Consider the following 23,165-nt stretch of genomic DNA (forward strand, 5'->3'; position numbering starts at 1 on the left):
TAGAGATGCTATTATATTCTCTTCCTAAAGCATGTATTTGCTATAGTACTAAGGCTGAAAGAACCACAGATATTGAAGAGTCATCTCTGGACATGACCTCTCAAGGCAAACTTACTCACCCCTGTACTCCAGTGCCCAAGCAATTCAATGATTCTGAGCTGGCCCTTGGATAGCCCTAGGTCCTCCTCCCAGAAAAACTCTTCTGTTGAGGACGTTACCTACCCTACCTTCCTCCCTGCTGCAGCACTGCCTCTGCACCAGGGGAATTAGACAAGTTTCTTGAATTTCCTGAGCCTCAAAAGGGAAGAGGGAGCTGTGCAGAAATGGTTGGCTCTTGGGTCTCTCAGAGGAAAGTGGAAAGGGGCAGAGGGAGTAGAAACCCCACCAATCAGTAAGTTGTTTCCTTTTGTTGACAATATGTAATATTGTTATAAATCCGTCATCTGCAGGACAAGACAATTACCTGAAGAGCTAAAGTCTACACTGAGGTCACAAACAAGGCTGAGATATTTAGGTAATATCAGAGGCACAATTACCCACAGAGAGCAAGCAGCCAGAAAGAGGATGATAAGTACCAACAATTTGCTTATATAACAACAGGGGACAGAGAGCCATATATCTTGAGCAAAATAACATCTCACTTCTTCCAAGAAATTAAACTATAATCTCAGCTGACAAAATATGAACTTCAAAGTATTATTTTAGCATGAGGAATAATCTTGCTGTCAGCATTGCTTCTGTGCTGCGTCTGCCTTGCTTTCTGGTTGCTCTAGCCGACTGTTCAGACATGCTCAGGCAGAATCTGTTTGAGCAGGGGACAGGACTGGAAAGACTTCTGTGACAAAATTGGTGAGAAGTACAGGTGTCTGTTCATTGCCTCCTGTGGAAGTAACAGAATTAATTACTGAGCTGCTCATGGCCTTTGAACCTTAATGGTTATGATCTGAGCAAGAATACACCCTGCCCCTGAAGTTCACTGAAGTGCAGATGCTGAAACTGTAAGGCTAATTCCCTTCCATAAAGGTAATCAAAACACCCTGATGGCACCTGGTGAACATTAATGGCAGCTTTGGTTTCAAAGTCAGAAGCCCTTGGCAAAAACAGAGGTCACATTTGTCAGATCACTCTTTGCTCTCCAAACATTGCCTTACTCCTTTCTTTCTTTATGTTTTCATTAACACTATTAAGTCTGACAAATATTTTCATTCTTTTCTTCCTTTCTTTCCCCATCTCCCTGTTGCCCTTCAGTTCTTCCATCATCTGTACTAGGCCGTTCCACCCTCACCCGGTGAACACCAGATTAAGAGAGCGAGCTCATTTGTATGATAAAGAAGCAAAACAGAGCTGGTAAAGCCAAGCTATTGCAGACTCTGTAAGCATAGCATGGTCATTCTCCTGTACTTCAGCATGTGAATCAACATCCATGCAATGGATGCACTTTCCAAGTGCATGGAAAGCAGTTCCTGCAACTTTAAGCCTCCACTACCCTTGTGGCTCCTGAGTGTGAAACAAGGAGGGATCAGCTTTTATAGGAAAGGTAGAAAAAATTAACACCGAAGCAGCTGGTCTAGGAATTTGTTTTCAAGGGAAGCAGGAAAGAAACACAGAGGAGTGGGTGAAGAGAAGATTCCTCCATACAGGAAGATTCTTCTTAACAGTTCATTGGTGGAGTTCACATCCTAAACCAGGAAGACTCAGATCCTTTTCAGAGATGTCACACCAATCCAAACTTATGTAATGCAGCTGAAGATGGTCTCATTATCTATGTAAACTACACTCATGTCAATATTCAATTATACACTTGCTAAGTCATTACTTTTCATTACCAAATAAAACACTGTTTCAAAGCTGGAAATACCATGCAGAATTCAGAATTGCTCTATTGTATCTAATAACTGTGCACAGCAGAACTGAAGCTACCTCTTTTCCTGGGTCTAGGTACCTATGTCTATTATTATCTGTAGGTGAAACAAAGCAACATGAACACTGTTAACATGGCAGTATAGGAGGAATTTGTTCCCAACTAGCCCCGTACCCTGTAATTTTGTATATTTGTGAATACACTGAAACAGGAAGGCTACAGTATTTTAATGGACAAAAAATTGCTTTTTTTTCTTATATAGGATTGCTATAATGATTAACATCACTTCTTAAAATTCTGCTTACATGTGAATATAAAATAATTGAATAAGCTGTTTAACTTAAAAGTCAAATTCTCTGATTTTCCTCATACGCTTTTTCATAAACAAGGTTTAGACTGCAGCTCGAAGGATAGTGTGCATGCATTCTGTCCCCAAGGCACTGAGAGAGTAGAGTGGTACAGGCAAAATGAAAGACACCTTAAGCTGCATTTCTGGAGATATTAAACTTTTGAGACTCCACCCCATCCACAAATGGTGGAGACATCTCTCTTCCAACTGTCTAAGAGTATGTCCATGACTGGAGGCACTTACCATCTCAGCACTCTTTGGATCTCCTCCTCTGCCCACTGGCATATGTTCCAATAACTTGATCCAATATATTACATCTATTTAGCAAAATAAAGGCTATGTGCATGTATATCCTATTTGCACTGCCAGAAGCTGACACTAAATTTGTCTCTCATATGTACTCATACAACACAGACACATTCCACTGAATTCCCAGGGGCAAATTAAGTCTGTGATGCCCTTCCACACTTACGCAGGGCACAGAGGGAAAGAACTTGCCTCATACTCTTTAACAGAAATGGTCCAAGTGGATAGGGCTTGGAAAAAGCCAATAGCTCCACTTGGGGAAGTGCAGAACATTTTCACTACATACACTCTATTTACAGGTGTTGGTATAGTACAAACACTGAGACACCCAAATAAAGAGGGTTGAGTAGGGTGAGTCTGCATTTATTCTGGTTTCATCTTTTAAGGAATGAAAACAAGGTGCAGTACTGGTGCTTAAAAACCCCTAACATTAAATGGACATGAAAGCAGTACCTTTTCAAGAACTTTTCCCCACAGCACAATCTGTTCATGCTTCATCTCTCTGTCCAACCCTTTGGTCATGACTGATCTAGCCAGCTTTGCTTCAGAGTGAATACAGCCATGGTCTTTCCTACTTCCCTCTACAATGCTTATAACTGGTTGACAATTTAAAGAGCATGGCATTTTGCAGAGGAGGGACATATGGAGATCTGCAATTTTTTACAAAATCATTCTCTTCACTCTTCTTTCATCTGCTTACCCCAGAGCACCTGTGAGAGAAAAGGATGGTTATTGGTGGTCTGAGTGTTGGAGCTGCATGTTTTGAACCAAAGACTATCATTCATTTCAGGAGATAGACCTGATGTACACAGACTGTGCGCCAGGCACCGATGGTTGCCCCATGGACACGTGACGGTCACCCGATGTCACTGTGAGCTCACACACCTGCTCCAACGGTGCCAAGAGATGAGGGTTTTCCCTGATTGATGTGTGTAACTGCTTCATGGGGCTGCGTGGGTGGAGGATGTGGGCTGGCCCCGGCAGCGCACCGACCTGAACTTCCCTCTGACATTGCACAAGGAAAAGACAGACGGAGACTCATACCTGCCCACCCACACAAACAAGCCAGCAGATGTAAAAATACATGACCTTAAAAACCAGGACACATTTTAAGTTTTCTTCCCTTTCTTACCAGCTCCACAAATAAGTCATGCATTAAAATACCAGCATAAAAACAGAGGACTGTGGAGCCCTGCAGACTAGAAATCAAGTTACACACACAAACAGAGTCGGCCTGTTGCCTCCACCACATTTGCTACCACATTACTATGGCCACCCTCCTAGAATTTCCCTCAGATATTTCTAACTTCCCACTTCTCTCTTTAATTCCAAAAAGAAAAAAGGGGGGGTGGGGAGGGGAGAAAAAAAAATTGCACTTCTGTCTGTATGAAAAGTAAAAGTTCGGCTTAAGAAAGTATCTACAAAGTACAGAAGGACCAACTTCTCAAGTTTGCAAAAACAACCACCACTACCACATATGCTCACCTATCTCCTGAGAGGAAATTCACTGCTCAGAAACCTGATATTCCTCATGCTCTAATTAAGGAAAAAGGAAATAGCTTTCAGTTTCTTGTGCAAGGGCCAATGAACATAAGTCAAACACTCACCTAAAATGATGAAAACACTTCGAAAAGAAGTAAAACAAACATTCTGCTAAATTCCCAGATGTATATTCAGTAATGTTTCTGATATAAAGGCAGTGGATAGGAAAGAGGAAAATAATTTTGTGATGTGGAAGACATACCTTTATAATCCATCCTCAGCTCATTTTATGCATTTGTGATGGAAGGATTTGCTCTGCACTGCTTTAGCAGAGCTTCTAGCGTGGCACAAAATGGACAGTGTCACATCTCAAAAAGCTACTTTCTGTGAAGCATTGTGGATCTCTGGTCACACTTATTTCTGTAGCACCTATTAAATACTTATGTAAAGTTAACAAGAGTCAAGGGATACACTCCAAAATTTCTTTCCCATTGAAAACACTTTCTGTCTCCTGTTATTTCACTTGCTTCTACCAGCTTAGTGACAGTGAGTATTCATCAGATTTGTAACAAAGAAGGAATAAAAAATGCTAGGCAGAAATATCATTTACATGCACATTTCCAGTTCCACCGAGCATCGCAGTTAGAGATTGCAATCAAGGGTTGTTCATTAAACAAGGTTTTTTCCAAATCTAGAGACTGCTAAGAACACACAAGTTTTTCAATATGAAGGCACTTCATTTTATTTGGGCCAGTGAAATTGAAAAAGAGACACTGACAGGAAAGGTATTACTAGTCTAAAGATAAGACCTGAACGCTGCCACTTCTGATGCAAAGCGATGGCTGCTCATTCTTATGCACCTTCTGCCTAAGAGTCAGCTGCGACAACAGTAATTGAGATGCAATGGTATGGGTAACAAATGTAACTCTTCTTATCTATTATATTCTACCAATGTCAGTTCAGTGTAAGACACATTGTTCTTTAGATGTGGATGCCATACGAGATCTATAGCCCCTCTATCTCGTTACGCAAAATACGAGACGACTTCAAAAATAGAAAGTAAATCATAGTTTCTTTTTTGAGTGTGTTTTATTTGTTGATCATTTACTGGGAAAGTACTAAACAATTCTGCTGAAATGCATTGGTCTGAAAATACTTTACTGCTATGAACTGTGTTACATACCAGGACAAAGCAAAGAATTCCAAAATCTTTGCAGGTTGTGCCTATGTAATACCTTCAGAAAAAAATGCAATACTTTTGCACCATTATGCATCTTAACATTGTTCACAGAAAAACAGATATAATTATGTCCAAAGTAAAATTATGTTGAGCATAAATAATTATCATACATGTTATTATAATCATTAGCAGTGCTAAAACTTAATTTTTAAGTAACACCTTTTTATTCACAGAACTCAGGGAACCTTGCTTATTGTCCCCATTTCACAAATATAAGACCTTGGGAACTTTGAGATGCAGTCTTTCTTGAGGTCATACAATGTGACAGACTCAGGGACACAACTTTGGCCTTGCAATCCTACCAGATGGTAGGCAACAAAACTAGACACCTTGCTTTTTCCTTCTTTTAATTTCCATCTATTCCTCCATGTATTTTGATCTGCCTCATTCAGCATTTAGCATAGCACTGCTTCAAATCCTGACTTTCCAGGAACACAACTGTTTTTTATCTGGAACTGCTGTTCTTCATGCAAGACCGAGCAACTACACGAACAAACACACTTAACCTCAATTTGTGTGTGAAGAGTCATCCTCTCCCTGCTGTCCCCCAAGTACCAATAAAGTGTATATCTGGAAAAATGAGATAAAAAATTACTCCAAAACTTGAGATACTGCCCTGTCTGTTTCTGGCAGGATAAAAGTTTTACCTACTATTGCAGTTTCTTCTCTTGGTCAGAGTGCATAATATCAGCATCATAGTTAAAAAAGTAACATTTTCTAAATAATTTGTATTTGTTGTGTATCCATTGTCCTCTAAGCAGCACCTTTACCTCTCACCCTCACCTGGTCTAATAAATTCAGCCTTTTGCACTGACAGAAGACAGCAAACAGGTAAAAAAAAATAAATAAAATAAATCCAAGCCATACAGAGTTACACTTTTTAGGAAGGAAAAAAACCCATAGTGATTGCTCAGTGGCAGATGATCTTTTTATCGCCCACCTCCACTTCATTTTGAATACCTGGCACTGCCAGAACTTGCTTTAACAGAGCAGTAATTTCCCTGCCAGCTACAGCTCTCAAAAGCTTAAGCCAACCACTCCAATCCAACCGGATTAATTATAATAAGGTTATAACTAACCCAAGGATCTTCACCTACCAGCTACACATCTTTTCACTACACAGGTACCTCTGCAAATGGAAAAGTTGTACCTCCCTGTACAAGTATGGCCACCTGCAATATAGCTGAAGCAAGCAAGAAGCAGTATCCTTTACTCTCACAAAAAAGGTCTATAATTTGCAGTGTGAGCTCCATAACCAGGTCTTTGCATTACATCTCACATCATAACATCTTTTTCCTGCCCTTATAAAGTCTCCCATGCCAGACAGCAATGACAAATTTTGAGGCCTCAATATTTTGGCACTATCAAGTGAAGGATGATTGAGTGAATGTAGTAACCAGTGCCCACCAGCCCTACACAACCTCTTCCTAAGCTGGGTGTTTTCCTTCACATGAAAAAATGCCATTAAACTGGAAAGTAGCAAACACTGCGTTGTTTTGCCTTGTGGTTAATACCAGAAAGGTTTTCTGTAGTTGGTATTTCAAGGCTAAGGGTCTGAGAAGCAGGAGACCTTTTAAAGCTCCTCTGCCTATAGTTTGCCGAATTTCCATTTTTGAGACAAAATGCAAAGGCAGTTTCATCATCTATTCATCTGCTAAAAAAGGATCATGTTTCTGCATCACTGTGATACCTAGTAGTTTGGAACTACTTCTCTAAAGTTTCATTGTGCATTTTTTGACAATTAGCACAAGAAATTAGTTACGAGCTTTTTCAGACTCAGAAAAAAGTATCAGTGAATCAGACACAAATCTGCAATTACTGGTGGCAGGACAATAGACACCATGTGATTTCTCTGGCTAAGTAAAAGCCAAATGGAATGGATGAAATAAATAGCTTACATCAAACACGTAGTCAGATTCCAGCTTATCTTCCTGTTCATGTCTTCACACACCTCAACACAGAAGAAATCTCATTTTTTTAAGTAAATGAACACATAAAGAAACCAACCAAATTAGAAACTCCATGGAGTCAGCAGATTATGATCATGTCATTTTTTTCTCTAGACATTTTCTTTCCAAACTGAATTTAATTCACCTGAAAAAATCTACACACGGACTATCCTGAACTCTCTGGAGGAGGGAAGTTGCTCAGTCATGACCATGCTACTCTTTCAGCCAGGTTTTAATTTGACTTAAACCAATTTATTAATTTGACTTAAGGCAAACACAAAAACATGTTAAGAGAGGATGCAACAGTACTAAATGAGAGTTTTCAAAATCAGTAAATATAAACACATTTTAAAGAAAAAAACAAATCTTTCCTGTCTTCAGCTAAATGTAATATATGAAGAGATAAAGTTACAACAATGAACTATCACCTTTTTTTTTTTCCAAAGGCAAAACCTTGTAATTTGTCCTCAAGGAAAATCATCAGCTTCCACATTGCTTAGTTTTCTGTCCTTGAGACATTTATGGCAAAATTAAGCCCTGTGAGGCCCCGCAATGTAGAAACGCCCAAGTGCAGGTGTGCCTGTGGATATTTGTCAAATTTTTTTTCAACATTTCCACCCTGTGGCTGCTTATCTAGACCGCCCTCTCTTTTCTATATTAATCTTTGTTTATTCTTCTCTTTGGCAGTGAGAGGGAAGAACACTCACATACTCCTGTTTATGGTCCTCTGGATCCCGCCCAGTAGCTGTGCTTTGACTCAACAAATTTCAGGAAAGTCAGTGATGAGAAGAAATGTGCAACTTCCCAGCCACATCGCTCTGGAAGGAAATGAGCTGTGCTCTGTAGGGAAAAGGAAATTGCTTTGGAAGTCTAGACTGAACCCTTCCTTTTCCATCCCTCCTCCTGTTTCCCCCTTGAATATATTTAAGACAAAACAAAAGGAAGCTGGAGAATGAAAAGGAATGACTGAGCTTTCCATCTCTGTGTGTAATAAAAACACAACTGGATGTGGAGCTAAACATCAGCTAGAGGAAAGGTAGGAGAGACACAGCACTACAGAAGCATCTCAGAGACAAGGACATTGGCAGCATCTGGTATAGCAAAACGGGCATAAGCCATGTGGTGAGAGGCAATATACTGCAAGCGGTCATTCTGATCCTCCTCTGAGGTTGGATGTCTTTAAAATACAGTAAGTAATGCAGCTGTTGATCTAGTTGCCTAGAACTGTGACAGTGAAAGGGAAAAAGCTGCAAGACATTTAGTAAACTTCCTGTTTTCAGACTGCCCCCAAATGAACACAGTAAGAAAAGCAGATGTGAAATAGGATTGGAAGAGCAGATAAGCTTGAAACAACCAAATGAACTCAGGTGAATTTTAAAAGAAGCCCACAGAGACTCTGTGAACTAAGATGGAGGAGAAAAAGATCAGACAGACTGACCAACAAGGCCTCAGTTTGGCAAGAAAGCCCAAAAATAAAAATAATGGAACAAAAATATTAGGGGTAAAAAAATATAAATACATTATAAAAGAAAATCAAGAAATCACCAGGTAAGTTTGGTACTCCGTGATTCAACTGTGGACCAGGTAATATTGATAATACACAGAGCAAGCTAAGCAACATTTCCTGAATCAAGAAGGAAAAGAAGGATCAAGAGAATGGATGGAGAAGTTTCTAGGTATTGAGGAAGTATTACCAAGGTGGAAAAAAAGTCCGACTAAGTTTAGAAAATATTAAATGTTATGTCAGAGGAATTTTTAAAACAAATCTGCAGAAGGAGAACCAAGGAAAGCAATCCTATGAAGGAGAAAGCAGGAAAATACAGGTGCCAGTGGGCATTTAAACTAAACTGCAGCATAGACAATCACTGAGTTTCACTAACTTGCTTTATTTCCTGTTTAAATGAAAGGATATATTTTGTTTGAGTTTGTTTGGTTTTGATAAGGAGCAACAAAGGCAGAAGGAGTGGGAAACTGATCCATCACAAAATCCTTCTGGTGCACACCTCAGGAATTTAGCACAATTTGAGCACCCTGAATTCCTGCTGCAGAGAGTTGCTGCAGCTTATGTGACCTTCCCCTTCCCCATATAGGAAAAGGGATCCAGAGTTACATCCAGAGAACAGTGGGGCTACAAGATCTCAACTTTTTATTACTCAAGATCAGAGTTCAGGCATTGCTCTTGGTCTGTCTTCTCACAGAGATGCAAATCAATACACATGGTAGCACTTGCAGCATCTTCTGTCCCACTGCCTAAGGGAAAAAAATGAAAAGACAATACTTTGAACCACCCTTTACCCTGCTGGCACATGTGCCATATGGAGCAGGGGAGAGAAAAGGTAAGGAGTGATGGAACAACATATCAGCCAAGAGCTCACAGAGAGGAGTGCTGCAAATGCCTGCTAAAATCACACCACTCATATCTTGAGATTATACTGGACTACAGCATGTGATACAGCTTAATGTTAAATTTATTAGTTGTGTTACTTTCCAGTCCAAAAAAAGACAAAAAAAAAAAGAAAAAAGGTGAAGAGGGTTTGGTTTGGTTTTGTTTCTGACCAAGTACAGGAAAGAAGTTTTATTCCTTAAGGAAAATTCTCAGGAGTGGGCATGAATGTGAAGATTTTGTGTCTGAATCATCCTGTTAATTCCCTAAATCCCATCATGTGGGATTCAGATAATGGTTTTGGATAGGAAACCTTTTTAAAAAAATATTTTATATTTGTTTTTTAAAAAAAGGGGGAAAAAAAGGAAAGAAAACAAAAAAGTAGTTTACAACTCCTCCCTTTCTAAATCACATCTGGACCCAGAAAGACTAGTTTTGTTTTTAAACAAAGTCAGCAAATTGCCCTTAAGCTGGTAAATTCCAGTAATTGGCATCAGAGTAATAACAGTCACTCAGTCAGTTTCCCCTTTGCCAGACCAAAAATAAACATTCAGCCAAATCCTTCCCAAAAGTGTTTATTTCAGCTGAAGCCAGTACAGTTAGGTTGCAGACACATCTTTTTCACAGTTGGAAAAAGTACACCTCTATACACAGCATTGCTTCCACATCCCTCTCTGTATATTCAGAGTTACCACTAGACATATTATAGATCCTAGGGAACAGATCTTCCAAATAAGCAAAAGCATCTCCTCCTTTTCTTGTTAGGCACAGCAGCAAAAGAATTACTTTTATCAGATGCTGCTTGTCAGTATAGGTTTTGTGTTGTTTACAGCATGCTTGTAATGCACTACAGGAAAAATATCCATTTACCCTACAATCATGGAAGTTTATATTGAGTACAGGGACTAATAAATCAACCTAAAAACACCTTTCATATTTATTTGAGGCAGATATATAGTTTCATCCACCTAAAAAGCATAAAATCATCAAAATCACAATAAATTTTCCAGATATTAAGCCAAAGCACTCCTAGCTAACCAACTTGGAAATGCCAAGTGGTAGCCACAACATTATTCAGTGTACTTACAGCACAGAGAGCCTGAAGTGCAAAGGTAGTACGAAGCTTGATCTGCAGTCCTTACAAGGCACCCCATCACCAGGACACTGAGGACGTTGCTGAGAGCAAGGGCTATACAGCAGTATTGGCCTTGGCAGCTGGTAAAGAATGATCCATCTGCCTCTCCTAAGAGAATAAAGACATTACATACAAGAGATTGGAACAATAATAGTTTAGAGCCATTAAAAACATGTATTCCACACCACTGTGGACACTCAGTCCTTCCAGTCTTGGAGAACAGGAGACTCACACCTCAGTTTCACCCCAACAACATAAACCAGCATTTTTCCCAAAGCCCGGAAAGGACATTGGTGGGGGCCAAAGTGGGGGTTGGAGAATAGCATGGAGTTCGCAGATATAAAATAACTGTTTCATAACTTATGAAAAAAATTATCTGAGCAAGTCTTCTGGAACAAGACTGTTAACTAGAAAGAGCAGATGAAAACAATTTTTCTGCCCATTGTCACTCAGCATAGTGGAAGGAGATGATGGTGAGTCATCTCAACATAGGATGGGGCAAAATCTGAAGGAATACTGGATATAAACCTCAAGAGATAAAAAACAGGGTAAGCTACTGGTGAATCCCAATGAAGTCACAACCAAAAGGAACTGATCTTTAAACTGGACTCCAAAATATAACACTTTTCTTGAATTACATAGTTTTAAGTTAGCTTTAAAAATGTAGTAGGAGACTATACATTTTCATTTGTTACAATTCCTATTCTAAAGATGGAGAACACGGCCACAAAATGTCAATAAAATTAGGCAATACCGTAGTTGTTCTGTTTCTAGAACTGTATTTGCATAGGCACGTATGTACCTTCACATGCATAGTATAAGCCAATTTATTACATTTACACACAAACTGTATAAAGTTTGCTTCAGACCTGAGAAATGGCTTGTGTTTCCAAAAGATATTTTTCTCCATTAATTCATTTAATAGAAAACATTTCATCTCTGATCCATATAGTGTTGCACACACGACTTGCATTCTAGTGATATTTACATATATAAAACACATTCTTCTCTCCTTCTTTTCAATTGTTTAATCTACATCAGTTGACTGAAAATAATTACACGGTACCATAAAAATAAAGTATTTACACTTAAAAAAAAAAAAAGGTAAAAAGAAAAAAAAAGCCCACTAAGCAACAGTTTTAAAAATACATATTCAATTTCACTGAAAACAAAATGGTAGTACTTATCTTTTGTACATAAGGAAAGGATAAAACCTTCACACTGCAACTCTTAAAAGCCCCATTATTTACATTCTGGTGTCATAAACCAGCAATAAAATATTTTAGAGATAGCCATAAAACTGTGATACAAGTTCAATCTTCTCAAAATCCCTGCTTCAACTCATTTGTTAGAGTCTGAGAAAAATTATTTAGATTTGGTCAGTGTCAAAGTTCACATGTAGTCCAAACTTTTCCAAAGTTTGCCCATTTTCTGATGGAGACTGTGAGGGGCTGGACATTTTGCTGCAAATGTTTTCATTGAAAGAGATGCCCATCACTGAACCCAAAACGCTCCGAGATACATGAAAATTTGGGGCAAGACAAAGAAAGGCAGGACTCTCACTGAACTTTCGTGTAGATTTGTGGTGGGCTGTGATGGATGTGGAATTCGGGGGATGGTCTTGAAGTGGGATTTGCCCCAGCTCTTCGGATTTCACTTCTTCCAGAGCTTGCACCTCTGGGGTGATCAAGCAGTACACCAACTAAATTCAAAATTTCCCCAGCATATCTGAAACGTGAAGCCTCAGAGTCTACCCATGAACAGATCCAGTGTATCTGAGAGTGGAAACCAAGAAAGATCCCCTAGGATCTGACTCTTGCCTTGCCATTTGGGTTGTCAGAAGACACTATCCCCAGGACCAGAGGTCTGAGGGCAGCTAGCACTAGCTCCATGGGGATGGATGACATCTCAGTGCCTTAACAGGAGGGTGCTGTGCCCACCTTACAGCTACTTCTAGACAGTCTCTGTACAGGAAATGTGTTTGTTTTGGCTGTCTGGCTTTAAGTTTCAGGTTCAAACAATAAAGTAAAACCAAAATATTACTCCAATCCAAATCAAAGTGAAAACAAAAATTAAAAACACACAAGTAAAGTGTCACATACACCCGAAAGCTTATTTCAACTTGTTCTCTAACAGGACTAAGTAAATAGGAGGAAGAATGGAACAATCCACATTCATAGCATACTTCACCAATTAATCACAACAAGTTGCATTTAAAATTATTTGGGGCTTGAATCTACACTCATTGCAGTCAGTTGGAACTTTGCATTTTATCAGTGGGGAAATAAAAAGATCAGGCATTGTAGAAGATGAAGCAGTGAGCTATGACAATTCAACATACTATTACAGAAAATACCAAGCCTAGATCTCATAGTAAGGTGTTTAGACCCAATCCACAAGCAGCACAGTTGTTGTTTATAAACAACTCACAATCAGTGAGAGATTATCTTTGATTCTTCTGTTGACCCACTGAACTGGAGCGAAGATATTTGCCTATTATTGCAATGATTTATCAGTAGGGTATTACAATAAGTGAGCAGATGTCATAGACCAGAAAATAAGTGTGGGAAATTAGTACTCATTGTTATATAAAACACTAAGGCAAAAGCTTGGATTCTGTTTCTCCTAATACCCATCCCTTTACTTGACCACAGGAAGCAGGCTACAAAATACAATCTTGTCCAGTGAGAAATATTAGTCAGGAAGGGCATAAAAATTCAATTACTCTTATTGTTTCTTTCTTCAAATAATAAATTAATTTTATCAAATGTATATACTTTTTTCTCCATTTCCAGAAGACGAGGGTTGTGTAATTTCTTTTTATTTGTTTATATTACGGTTATGAAAATTTGAAGAGTCTGCTAGAATTTATTTGACTAGAAAAGCATCAGTGATGACCAGATACAGATTTTAGAAGTGGTATGGTTTTGGTTTTCAGCTGTAGGTTACAGTCAGCTTGGAAATCAGCATAGTCAGTATTTCAGGATATTCAAGATTCCTGGAAACCTCTAAGAACCATAACATGTCCAACCCAGATTTGGGAATGTGCCTATCTGTTTAACCTCAAGCACAAGACCTCACATCTTTATTACACAAAACTTTAATCAAGCATTTAACTTTGAACATGTATTGAAGCGCTTTGCTGAATCAGGAAGGATCTGGACCTTTTTAAAGAGCAGAATTGTTAATTGACTGCAAAGATGTTATACCCTGCAACTAGGCTCTTAATGAGCCATGCCTGCTGGCAAGCAGCTCTGATAGCACACTGCAGCCAGCTGGTCTTCAGCAGCAAGGCACGTGGATTGCTGCATTACTCATGGGGTAACGGGTACATTTCCCCCCTCAAGTAACTGCAGTACAGGTCTCTGCTTGTTCCAAATGTTACTGTGCATACCTGGCCACTAGTCACTGTAATTAAAAAATAAAATAAAATAAAAAAAATTAAAAAAACAACAAAACAAAACAAAAAAAATGCACCTCTCCTTTTTAGAGTCATCTATAAACCAACACTGAAGTGATTTACTTAAATGGTGAGCTTTATGGTGGAAGAATATATAAGCAATAAAACATATTTTACTGCTGGTTAAACACTGAAACAAAGCTGAGACATTTGATAACTTCAGGGGGGTTGCTGGTGAGGGTATTTTAATGCAGTGAGCACTCAGAAAAGAAAAGGAGACAGAAAATTCAAATATCATGATTGTTTCCTTCATGTTGTTTCATCTTGCAGAGCTGCACAGAATTGCAGCAGTCACTTTTCTCAGACTTTCTGCAGATGCCAGTACCAAGGACGTGCAGTTTGGGCTCAAACTTAACAAAGAAAGGTTTTGAAAAGTGTAAATATGTTTGAGGTCAAGTAAATAATTGATCAAAGCCACATCCTTACTGGAAAAGGAATGCTATGATTAGGAAGTATGTTTCCAAAACAGTTGCCTTAGTATCTTCAGCAACCCAGCTTTGGAAAGCTGAAGAGATTACACTTGCCCATGACACAGGCATGTGCAAATCATTTGACTTCAAAGAAGTTAAACCCACTACAGCAGCTCTGAATTCATCCTAAATGTTGAATTACCCATTGTGTGCATGTTGATATTGCTGTCCAACATTGTGGATATTATTCTGAGAAGTTAAATTACCTGCTTAAGAAAAGTGCTTCATGGTGTCAATAAAGATTTTGATGCTGTTTGTCAAGGGAATGTTTGCTATTTCTAGGGTATGATTCAGCAAAATTCTCTAATCATAGACTACCAAATTACAGAGCCTGAAAGTAAAAGAATCTCAAAATAATACAGCTCATTTAGGCTAGTCCAGACTAAAATCAAGCTTCTCACACTCTTCTCCTCAAATAAAAAGCAAAGTCAGAGGAATTGAAGGAAAATTCCATGTATTTTTATTTTAACCATAACAGAAAATAAACACCTTTACTCCTACTCCTTCTTCCCCAAACTCTTCTCAGGTCAAATTTTTACTGTGTGCAATCTCTGTATGCTCTCTGTGCTCTCGCCATACACTGCACTCTGCTTTTCTACAAAATAAAACAACGTGGGTCCTCACTTTCAGTTGGAACTTTTATACAGCACTGCCATACAAATGAATGAAAGAAAATATTTTAGCAGTTTAATCTGGTGTTCCAGCTGACGTTGCTGCTTACTTTGGATGAGTGATTGGTCTATAGTCTCTGGTTACAAACTTTTACATGACTAAAAGAAATGCAAAGGATAGTTTAAAAAAAAAATTGGGCATGTACTGTGTGAAAATACTTTTCCAAACTGCTCTGAAACCATAGGTCAAATACTGGAGTTGCTATTACTAAGAATTTATAACATACCTCGGATGCACAAAGTTAGCTTCAACCCTTTCAGCTGCTGTAGAATAGTTACACTTCAGCACAAACTGTACAATTTTGACATGTTTCTGTTACCTTATTTGTGGCATCTTGAATAAGGCCATTGCTGCTTATAATAATTTATTTTGTGTGTGAAGAATCCATGTAGAAATTCACAAGTAACGGAACACATCAGAACACTATCAGATGTGACATGATTTTCTTTCGTCAGTTTTTAAGATGGAGTTGCTTTGTGTATATTGTCAGAATCTCTTAAGTAACATGTGACAAGGTGGAATATGCTCTCTTAATGTTACTTTATTCAATACTGTAAATCAAGTTTCTTGTTCTTCCTTATGATTTTCAGCAGTAGTTTACACTACAGAAGAACAGTGTAGATTTCTGGTTCTTCAACCATCTCCAGTGTCCTGTAAATGACACCTGAAGGATGGAAATAGTGTCAGCTCTTCTATTGCCACAATATTTAGAAATCTACTCACACATTTAAACAAATTCTGAGAGACTTAAATTAAAATAAACCTGAGTACTTGCGGTTTTCTTAGCCCACAACCAACTTCCCAGACTTTCAGTTTGCAAAAGTCATCAGAATGTTAATAATTCTTCTCCCTCTAACCACAGATACTCCTTTGCCATTTATTCGTCTTCCTGTGAACGCATTTTTTGTTTCAATACAAAGCAGATACATCCCACACATCTAATTAGCACGATCACAGTACTTCAAACCCACCTTTAATCAATGTCCAGACTATTTTTATATGCACCTACCACAAGTACATACCCACAGGAGTATCTTTGCCGTTTTCAGTTGTAGTGGGGAAAGTTGCATTTTTCACACATCCCTTTCTACTTACCAATGAATAATTTTTCTCTATATATTTAACCTTCATATATACCTAATACTTAGGACTTAGAAACAACGGACACAGATGAGGCATGATGAAAGTAGGTCATTCTGGCATGACAGTTTACATCATGTCCCAATTTAAACATGATCCCCAGGTTTACCAACGTGCTCACCTTCCTCCTCTGCAAAGGAGGATCCAAATCTGGGGTAGCATGTCTGATTCCAACATGTTTAAATCATCTGCTCTTTTTTGCATTTGCTTATTTTAGGCTACAAAAAAATTCCTCCCTTCTCTACTCACACCACCTCCTTTCCTACAGGTTGTTTTTCCCTCACTGAGATTCCAGTGGGTCTTGTGCACAGACATACGTCGATTAAAGCACAGAAGTACTTGGGGGTGGAGGGAGTGTCACAAAGAGATGATTGTAAAGCTACCAGTACTTTAAGCAAAGCTTTTTTTTTTAATTACACACACACACACACACACACACACACAGTGGACCCTGTAAAACAAGTGTCCCTTTTCTCCCTCATGCAGCCTGACTCTGTGCTGCTCTCGCTCCTGACATTACTGCAAATCTCATGACTCGAAGACGCAATTCCCAAAGAGAAAGGCTCAAATGAGAATGTCATGACCAGTTGACCACAAATGCTACCATTATTCATCATTGGGCTAAATTATTCCTGCCCACCATGGATTAAATCATTATGCAAAGGCATGAGCTAAGAATATGGGAAATGACTGGCAAAAGGCCTCTTTAAGAAGCATGCCAAATTTCATTGATTCATTTAATGAACAAAGCATGTCTATCGAGGTAATCTTTATATATTCCAAGTATTTTAATGTTAAAAGGAGTCCGGGTGTTTATTTCTGAACTTCCATGCACACATTTCTCTGACTTATGTTTTCAAAAGAGGGGACTAGATAGTATAATAACAATAACATAAAAAAAAGAGATTCAGCTCTGTTTTTTCCATAACTTCATACACTACTGCAGCCATTTCTCTTGGCAGTGACATTTAAAAAGCTGCAAGAAAGACCAGAAACAAGATTGATTTTAAGATTTTATTTTTTTTAAAAAAACTTGAACATTGTCAGCCTCATGTTTAGTAAGAATATTTAATCTTTGTCAGTCCACTTCTTTTTTCTACGATCTCTTTAGGGAAGTAAGTTTATAAATCAAAGGAAGTATCCACTAACAAAATATATGAAGAAAAACCTTCCTCAAGGGAAGACTTCTTTTCAATTAGAGGAGACTAATCAAAAAGAAAATGACAGCAACTCATTTTTGGGGCACCACCACTTGAAGATGCAGTTAGCAATTACCCACGTATGTAACAATAAGCCACACACAGCTCGAATATCCTGGAACTGGACCCATATGGTATTGCAGCTCAATGATTTCATGGCAATGATGTCATCCTGCTGCCTGGGATCATAGGGGATGGATAATTGTGGTAGGCTTTGACACACGTGCATAGTGAGGAATCCTGAATAACTGTCATCACCCTCATTTTATCATTACTGACATAACTGAGGGCAAGCAGAGGAGACATGAAGGGGTACAGAGCAAAGAGACCACAGCTCGAGATGTACATGTGCTGCATCCCATGTGCATGACCAGCATCAGAGGATGTTGAGATAAAGGAGTTACATACACCTGGTTTCTCACAGAAACATAGGATCTGAAATGAAGCCACCAAGGATCCCAGATTATGAGGACAAGCATATTGTACTTGACTTCAAAGTGACTAAGCACAGAGCCTCCTGAAAACACCAGTTTGCTTTGCCAAGGAACAGCATAAGTAGCATAAGCTTTGCTTTTCCCCTTTCTGCCTCCATGCACTGTGTCCTTGACATGTCCCCTGCAGGAAAAGGCACGGAGCAGAGTTGCTGCAGGAAACACACAGGAGAGAAATAGCAGCAGCCACAGTACAGCTCCCCCAGCCAGCTTGGGCCTTCACCTTGCACTGGAGCTCAATTTACCCTTGGTAAATTGTTGAACAACCACCTGACTACAGTCAAATCCTCTCAGGGGCCAAGACTAAGTGTATTATTGCACATTTATGCAAGGCAGGTCTCAGATTTGAAAGTATGTTTATGTAATAAAAGGTAAAAAATAAATTTACAGCACTTAGAGATTAAGTGCATATAGCTTCAGCTAAATACCAACTCCCAAAGAAATGGCTTAATGCTTAAAATATTTTGACAGCATGGCACGTTGCCCACAGGCCCCACAGGTTGCTTGGAAAGAAGAAGGAGGAGAAACAAACGTACAGCAAACTTTTTGTTAATATATTCATTTTACCTATACCAGCCAGTTTGGCTTGATTCAGCAAGCCCAGGAAAGAGAGCAGGAGGTACAGAAAGGGAGAAGAACTTTTAAAGCTGCACTGATTGGTTGCATTATCCAAGGTTTGTATCATGCTCTGGTTTCTAACCCTTTAGCCATGCTAACCGTTTGCCAGTAAAACACACCCAGCAGTGTCCACAACAAAGAAAAGGGACCTCATAACAGCATCTGGAAATGTGATTTGCTTCCTTCATCTGAAGGCGGTACTAAGAGACTGGGGGGCTCTCCCAGCTGTGCTGCATCCTCAGTGCACACCGAGGCTCTGGGAGGGGGCAGAGGGGAAGAAGAGGGGTCAGAAAGCAATAGCTGCTCTCCCTAACCTGGGAACAGAAGATGGGAAATACTGTGCATATCATGAAGGCAAGCAGCCTACACAGCATGCATGGAAATTAATGTTTTAGGATAGCAAAAACTACACTGTGATAAGGTTGTTTAAAGGCCACCCACAGGTCTAGCAAATAATGGGCAGAGGGAGAGATGGAAGAAGTTGCTTATGCCAAAAGAAAGGAAAAATGTCTTGGAGAAAAAAAAAACAAAAACACCTCTCATCCCATTTCTCTTTTGCTCCTCTGTTATGTTGAAAAGAAAAAGCCTCATATTTGGTAACCCTGCTATAATATTCCTAGCAAGAAGGGATGGACAAAGATTGGGGAATTCCATTTACCCCAAAGGTTGGATTTTGTTTTATTTCAGTTCTCTTTAACTTGTGGGTTTTTTTGCCTAAGGTTCTGAACTTTTTTTTCTTTAATGTTGCAGAAAACCCTATAGAAATTAAGTCCAGGTTTAACCCCTATGCCAAGATCTCCACCTCTGTGCTTCACACACTGCTCCTTCTGTGCACGCCTCACTGACCCAAAGCTCTGCTGAGACCTGCTGAGACCCACCTCCCACTAGTATTGCAGTAATTATTCATTTCCAATATTATTCTGAAATCAAAAAAGCTAAATTAACAAACTGCAGCAAAAGAGGAATATTTGAGAGCAGGGCAAAATGGTTGATTTTTCACACTTCATTGGCCATTTTTGCTGCCTGGACAACCTTTTGCCTCTTCCCTTCTGCAAGACACCATCCTTCTTCTCACTGCCTCCCTCTTAGGAGGGCTTGCAAAAGACCCCAGGGCAGCACAGCACAGATGCCAGTGCCCGACCTCCATCCATCAGTGGCCCGTCAGTAGCCTGACCTCCATCCATCCTTATCCAGGCACGATGTGTGAATGAGGTTTGGTGCCAGTTTCCATGGCAATGCAACTGCACAGTGAATGCACGCCTCACACAGGGTTGGTTTTTTCACAGAGATACACGAAACAATAGGACTAAGCTTAGGACATGTAGCTGAGCTTAAGGCATGTAAGGAGTTACCACTGTCACAAGAAGGCAGAGAATTTCTTTCTAATGGTTTCCCATGACTACCTCTTTTTTGTCCTGCAGCAATCTGTCCTTTCTAAGTAAGCATGGAAGAGCACCACTTTCAAACATCTCATACGTATATGTGGTTGTATATAGTCATACATGCATGTAGACAAGAGAGACCGTGCCATCTATATATGGTCAAACAGTATTTCCAATGACCCCTCTTTACCCTCTAATGTCTGAGAGACTTTCTTAAGGGCTTTCCTCAGAACCACAAAGCCGGTGCTTTAATTCCTGACCTATTTCCAAAGCTCAGCGAAAGCCAGCACAGATGTATGTTCACCACAGAAACATCCTGTGATTTTTCAAAGCAATTTAAAAAAAAAAAATAAATCTGAAGTTGCAAGGCTAAGCACTCTGAAAGCTCTTGGATCAAAAAAGTCATTAGGAAAAAAAATAGTTATTGTTTGTTTTAATGTTTTCCTTTTTAAAAGAAAGTGATTTTCATTAGATGAAAGAGCTTAATGGTTTGAACAAAAATCTATGGGTTTCAAACCTCCAATATGGGTATAGCATTTGATAGCTAATTGCTTCCTAAGCTCATGGAAGGGCAGAAAACCCACACTGCACAAGACATGCTGCTCAAATGGATGAGCATCCCTTGGAGACAAGCACGGGTTCCTAAATTTAGGGCATGCAGCATTCTGTGCAAGAGCTTACAACACTGTGCACTGCACATCAAGTTGCTATTCTGAAAGACCCATGTCTGGACTGGTCATTGCTGGATCAATCATCCCCCAACATTAGGTAAAGAATTTATATGTTTTCTCAAGTCATAAAAGTATTTTCCTCTCTTGGCAATATTGGACTGTAAAGATCTTTTGTCAGAGCTGAATATCTTACTCAACTCTACCACTAACAAACATACTTTCCAGGGCCTTTTAACTCTCTCATATAACTGTCTTCCTCAAATGCCAGACATCAAAGACTAATGTTGCCTGACGAGCCATAATTGACACAATGACAACCAAGTATCTCATATCACCATAAAATTTTTTTTTAAGCAGCGTGGTAACCTTTGCAGTTACACACACTTCCTTTAAACATTTCACTTTAAACTCAATGAAATGAATTTTAAAATCAGCAGTTTAGTATAATGAAGCATTTGTGAGAGCTGTAATGTCTTTTTCTCATTTTCCCCTAGTCAGCTCCCATAATTTGCACTTAATTCAGATTATCAATGTACCACTACTATAAAGGGGAGAAAATTGCTTCATTTGATTGTAAAAGACTAAAAATACATATTTTACCTAGTGGGTAAAATATGAATGCATATCAGAAGACTTCCACACCTGGGCTGCGAAAATGGACATGAATGTATGGAAAGTTCCCAAAAACCTTCCTCTCTTTCTTTTGCATACTGTATGGAAGAGCATGCCAAACCCCAAAGAAACATTCCTGTTTTGGGGGGAGGAAGCAAACCACACGCTTTCCATAAATAGCACTCTCCTCCCTTAAGTAAACCTTGTGCACTCAGCCTGTGACTATGTTACAGTTTAAATATTTTGTTAACCTTATGCTATATTCTCAGCATAGCAAAAACCAACACTGCAAAACATCTGCACCCAAACAAGTTATAAGCGAGTGTGCTTAAAAGGCAGCTTTTCATCTGTTTAGAAAAAGGGGTGCCCTGGCTAGGAATGCAGCCTGATTCATCCTAGGTCATCTGGAATGGCTCAGCTCAAAGGTCCCGCTATTTACCCACAGCTATAAGAAACTGCCCGGCTACACTGCCTTTATAATGAAGCTGGCTTACCCTGCACAAGGGAAAGAAAAAGAATAGTATCAAAAGAAGCAGTCTTACTGGGGCTTTTAAATGAAAAATCATCTGAGCAAGCCACTATCCAAGGAAAGAGGTGGAGGAGGTTCCTTTGGACACATTATACTATTTAATTAATTAAGGCACATACTAGAAACTGTTTGAGTGCAAAGACACAACTCGACTGAAATGACAAGTTGGTCCAGAGCCACTCACCAGTCTCGGTTTTGTTGCATCTGGGAAGACACAGGCATCGCAAAAGACCACGTTCAGCCTCCTACAGAAAAGGCAAACGTCCCCCATTAAATTCTGCATTGGCTCACAATACCCTCAGCCACAGAGTGGAGCAAAGGCCAGAGGATGTTGATAAGAAATCAGCACCCACCCAGACCTCCTCTAACTCTGACCCTCAAAAGTGAATGAATTAGCACTTTACACATATGGACAGGCCACTCTGAAGTCTATATATCATATATATATCTTCTTTTCCACTCCCTTGTCAACAAAACATCAGTCTTGCTTTTAAAATCTTGATGTTGGGGAGATTAAAAGTAGGGCAATACGGAGATTACAATGGCAAATACACTGAGCCTTACCATTCAGTTTAGGAATTCAGGGTTACAAAAAGCATACCGTGGGCAATGCAGTATAAAGAGGCAGAAGCAGAGATAATCAGATAGGTCACACACACACAAAAAAAGAAAACAAACCAACAACAACATCTCTGAATAATTAAATTAAAATAGTGGAAATTGTCAGCTTCGGATCTGTCTGTATCACAGACACAGCTATCAACAATAAAGCTTGCTTAAAAATAATGGTGTGTAAAATAATTCTATCAACTCCTTATTTGCATTGGAGGAGGATTCAGCCATATAATACACTAAGAGTCATAACTCATCATAACAGAAAGATAGCTTGACTTTTAAAAGTAAATTAGAAAAACATCCACAAAACCCCCAAGCAAAACAACAAAACAAACAAAAAGCAAACCAAACACACCACAGAAGTAAAGCCCCCTGCAAATATTGCTGGTAAATTATCATTCACCAGTTGGTTATCTCAAATTTCTAAAATCCAGCAGCCTACCTGGTCTCCCACCACATTTGCCTTTGTGGGTTACACAGATCAACAAAAACTTTCACTTTGCTCTAGTAATATTTCAATTAGGGTCACAAATGATGTTATTTCCCTTTACCTTCTTCACCAATTTTCCCATAAAGGAGGGGAAGAGTATTTAAACCATTG

At 39.2% G+C, this 23,165-nt stretch overlaps 1 protein-coding gene across 1 annotated transcript in view; it reads right to left on the reverse strand.

Annotated features, from left to right (window-relative positions):
- The window catches only part of LOC120324336, a 105,065-nt gene that overhangs the window by 49,037 nt on the left and 32,863 nt on the right, over nucleotides 1–23,165 (reverse strand). The window contains exons 4-5 of the mRNA XM_039386675.1: nucleotides 22,134–22,194; nucleotides 10,658–10,813 (exon numbers count right to left, since the gene is read on the reverse strand). Coding sequence (XP_039242609.1) covers nucleotides 10,658–10,813; nucleotides 22,134–22,194 — 217 coding nt within the window. The remainder of the gene's footprint in view (nucleotides 1–10,657; nucleotides 10,814–22,133; nucleotides 22,195–23,165) is intronic.

The sequence above is a fragment of the Pipra filicauda genome, unplaced genomic scaffold (genome assembly GCF_003945595.2).
Source record: "Pipra filicauda isolate LSUMZ 115617 unplaced genomic scaffold, ASM394559v2 scaffold49_size4853605_pilon, whole genome shotgun sequence".
Lineage (NCBI taxonomy): Eukaryota > Metazoa > Chordata > Aves > Passeriformes > Pipridae > Pipra > Pipra filicauda.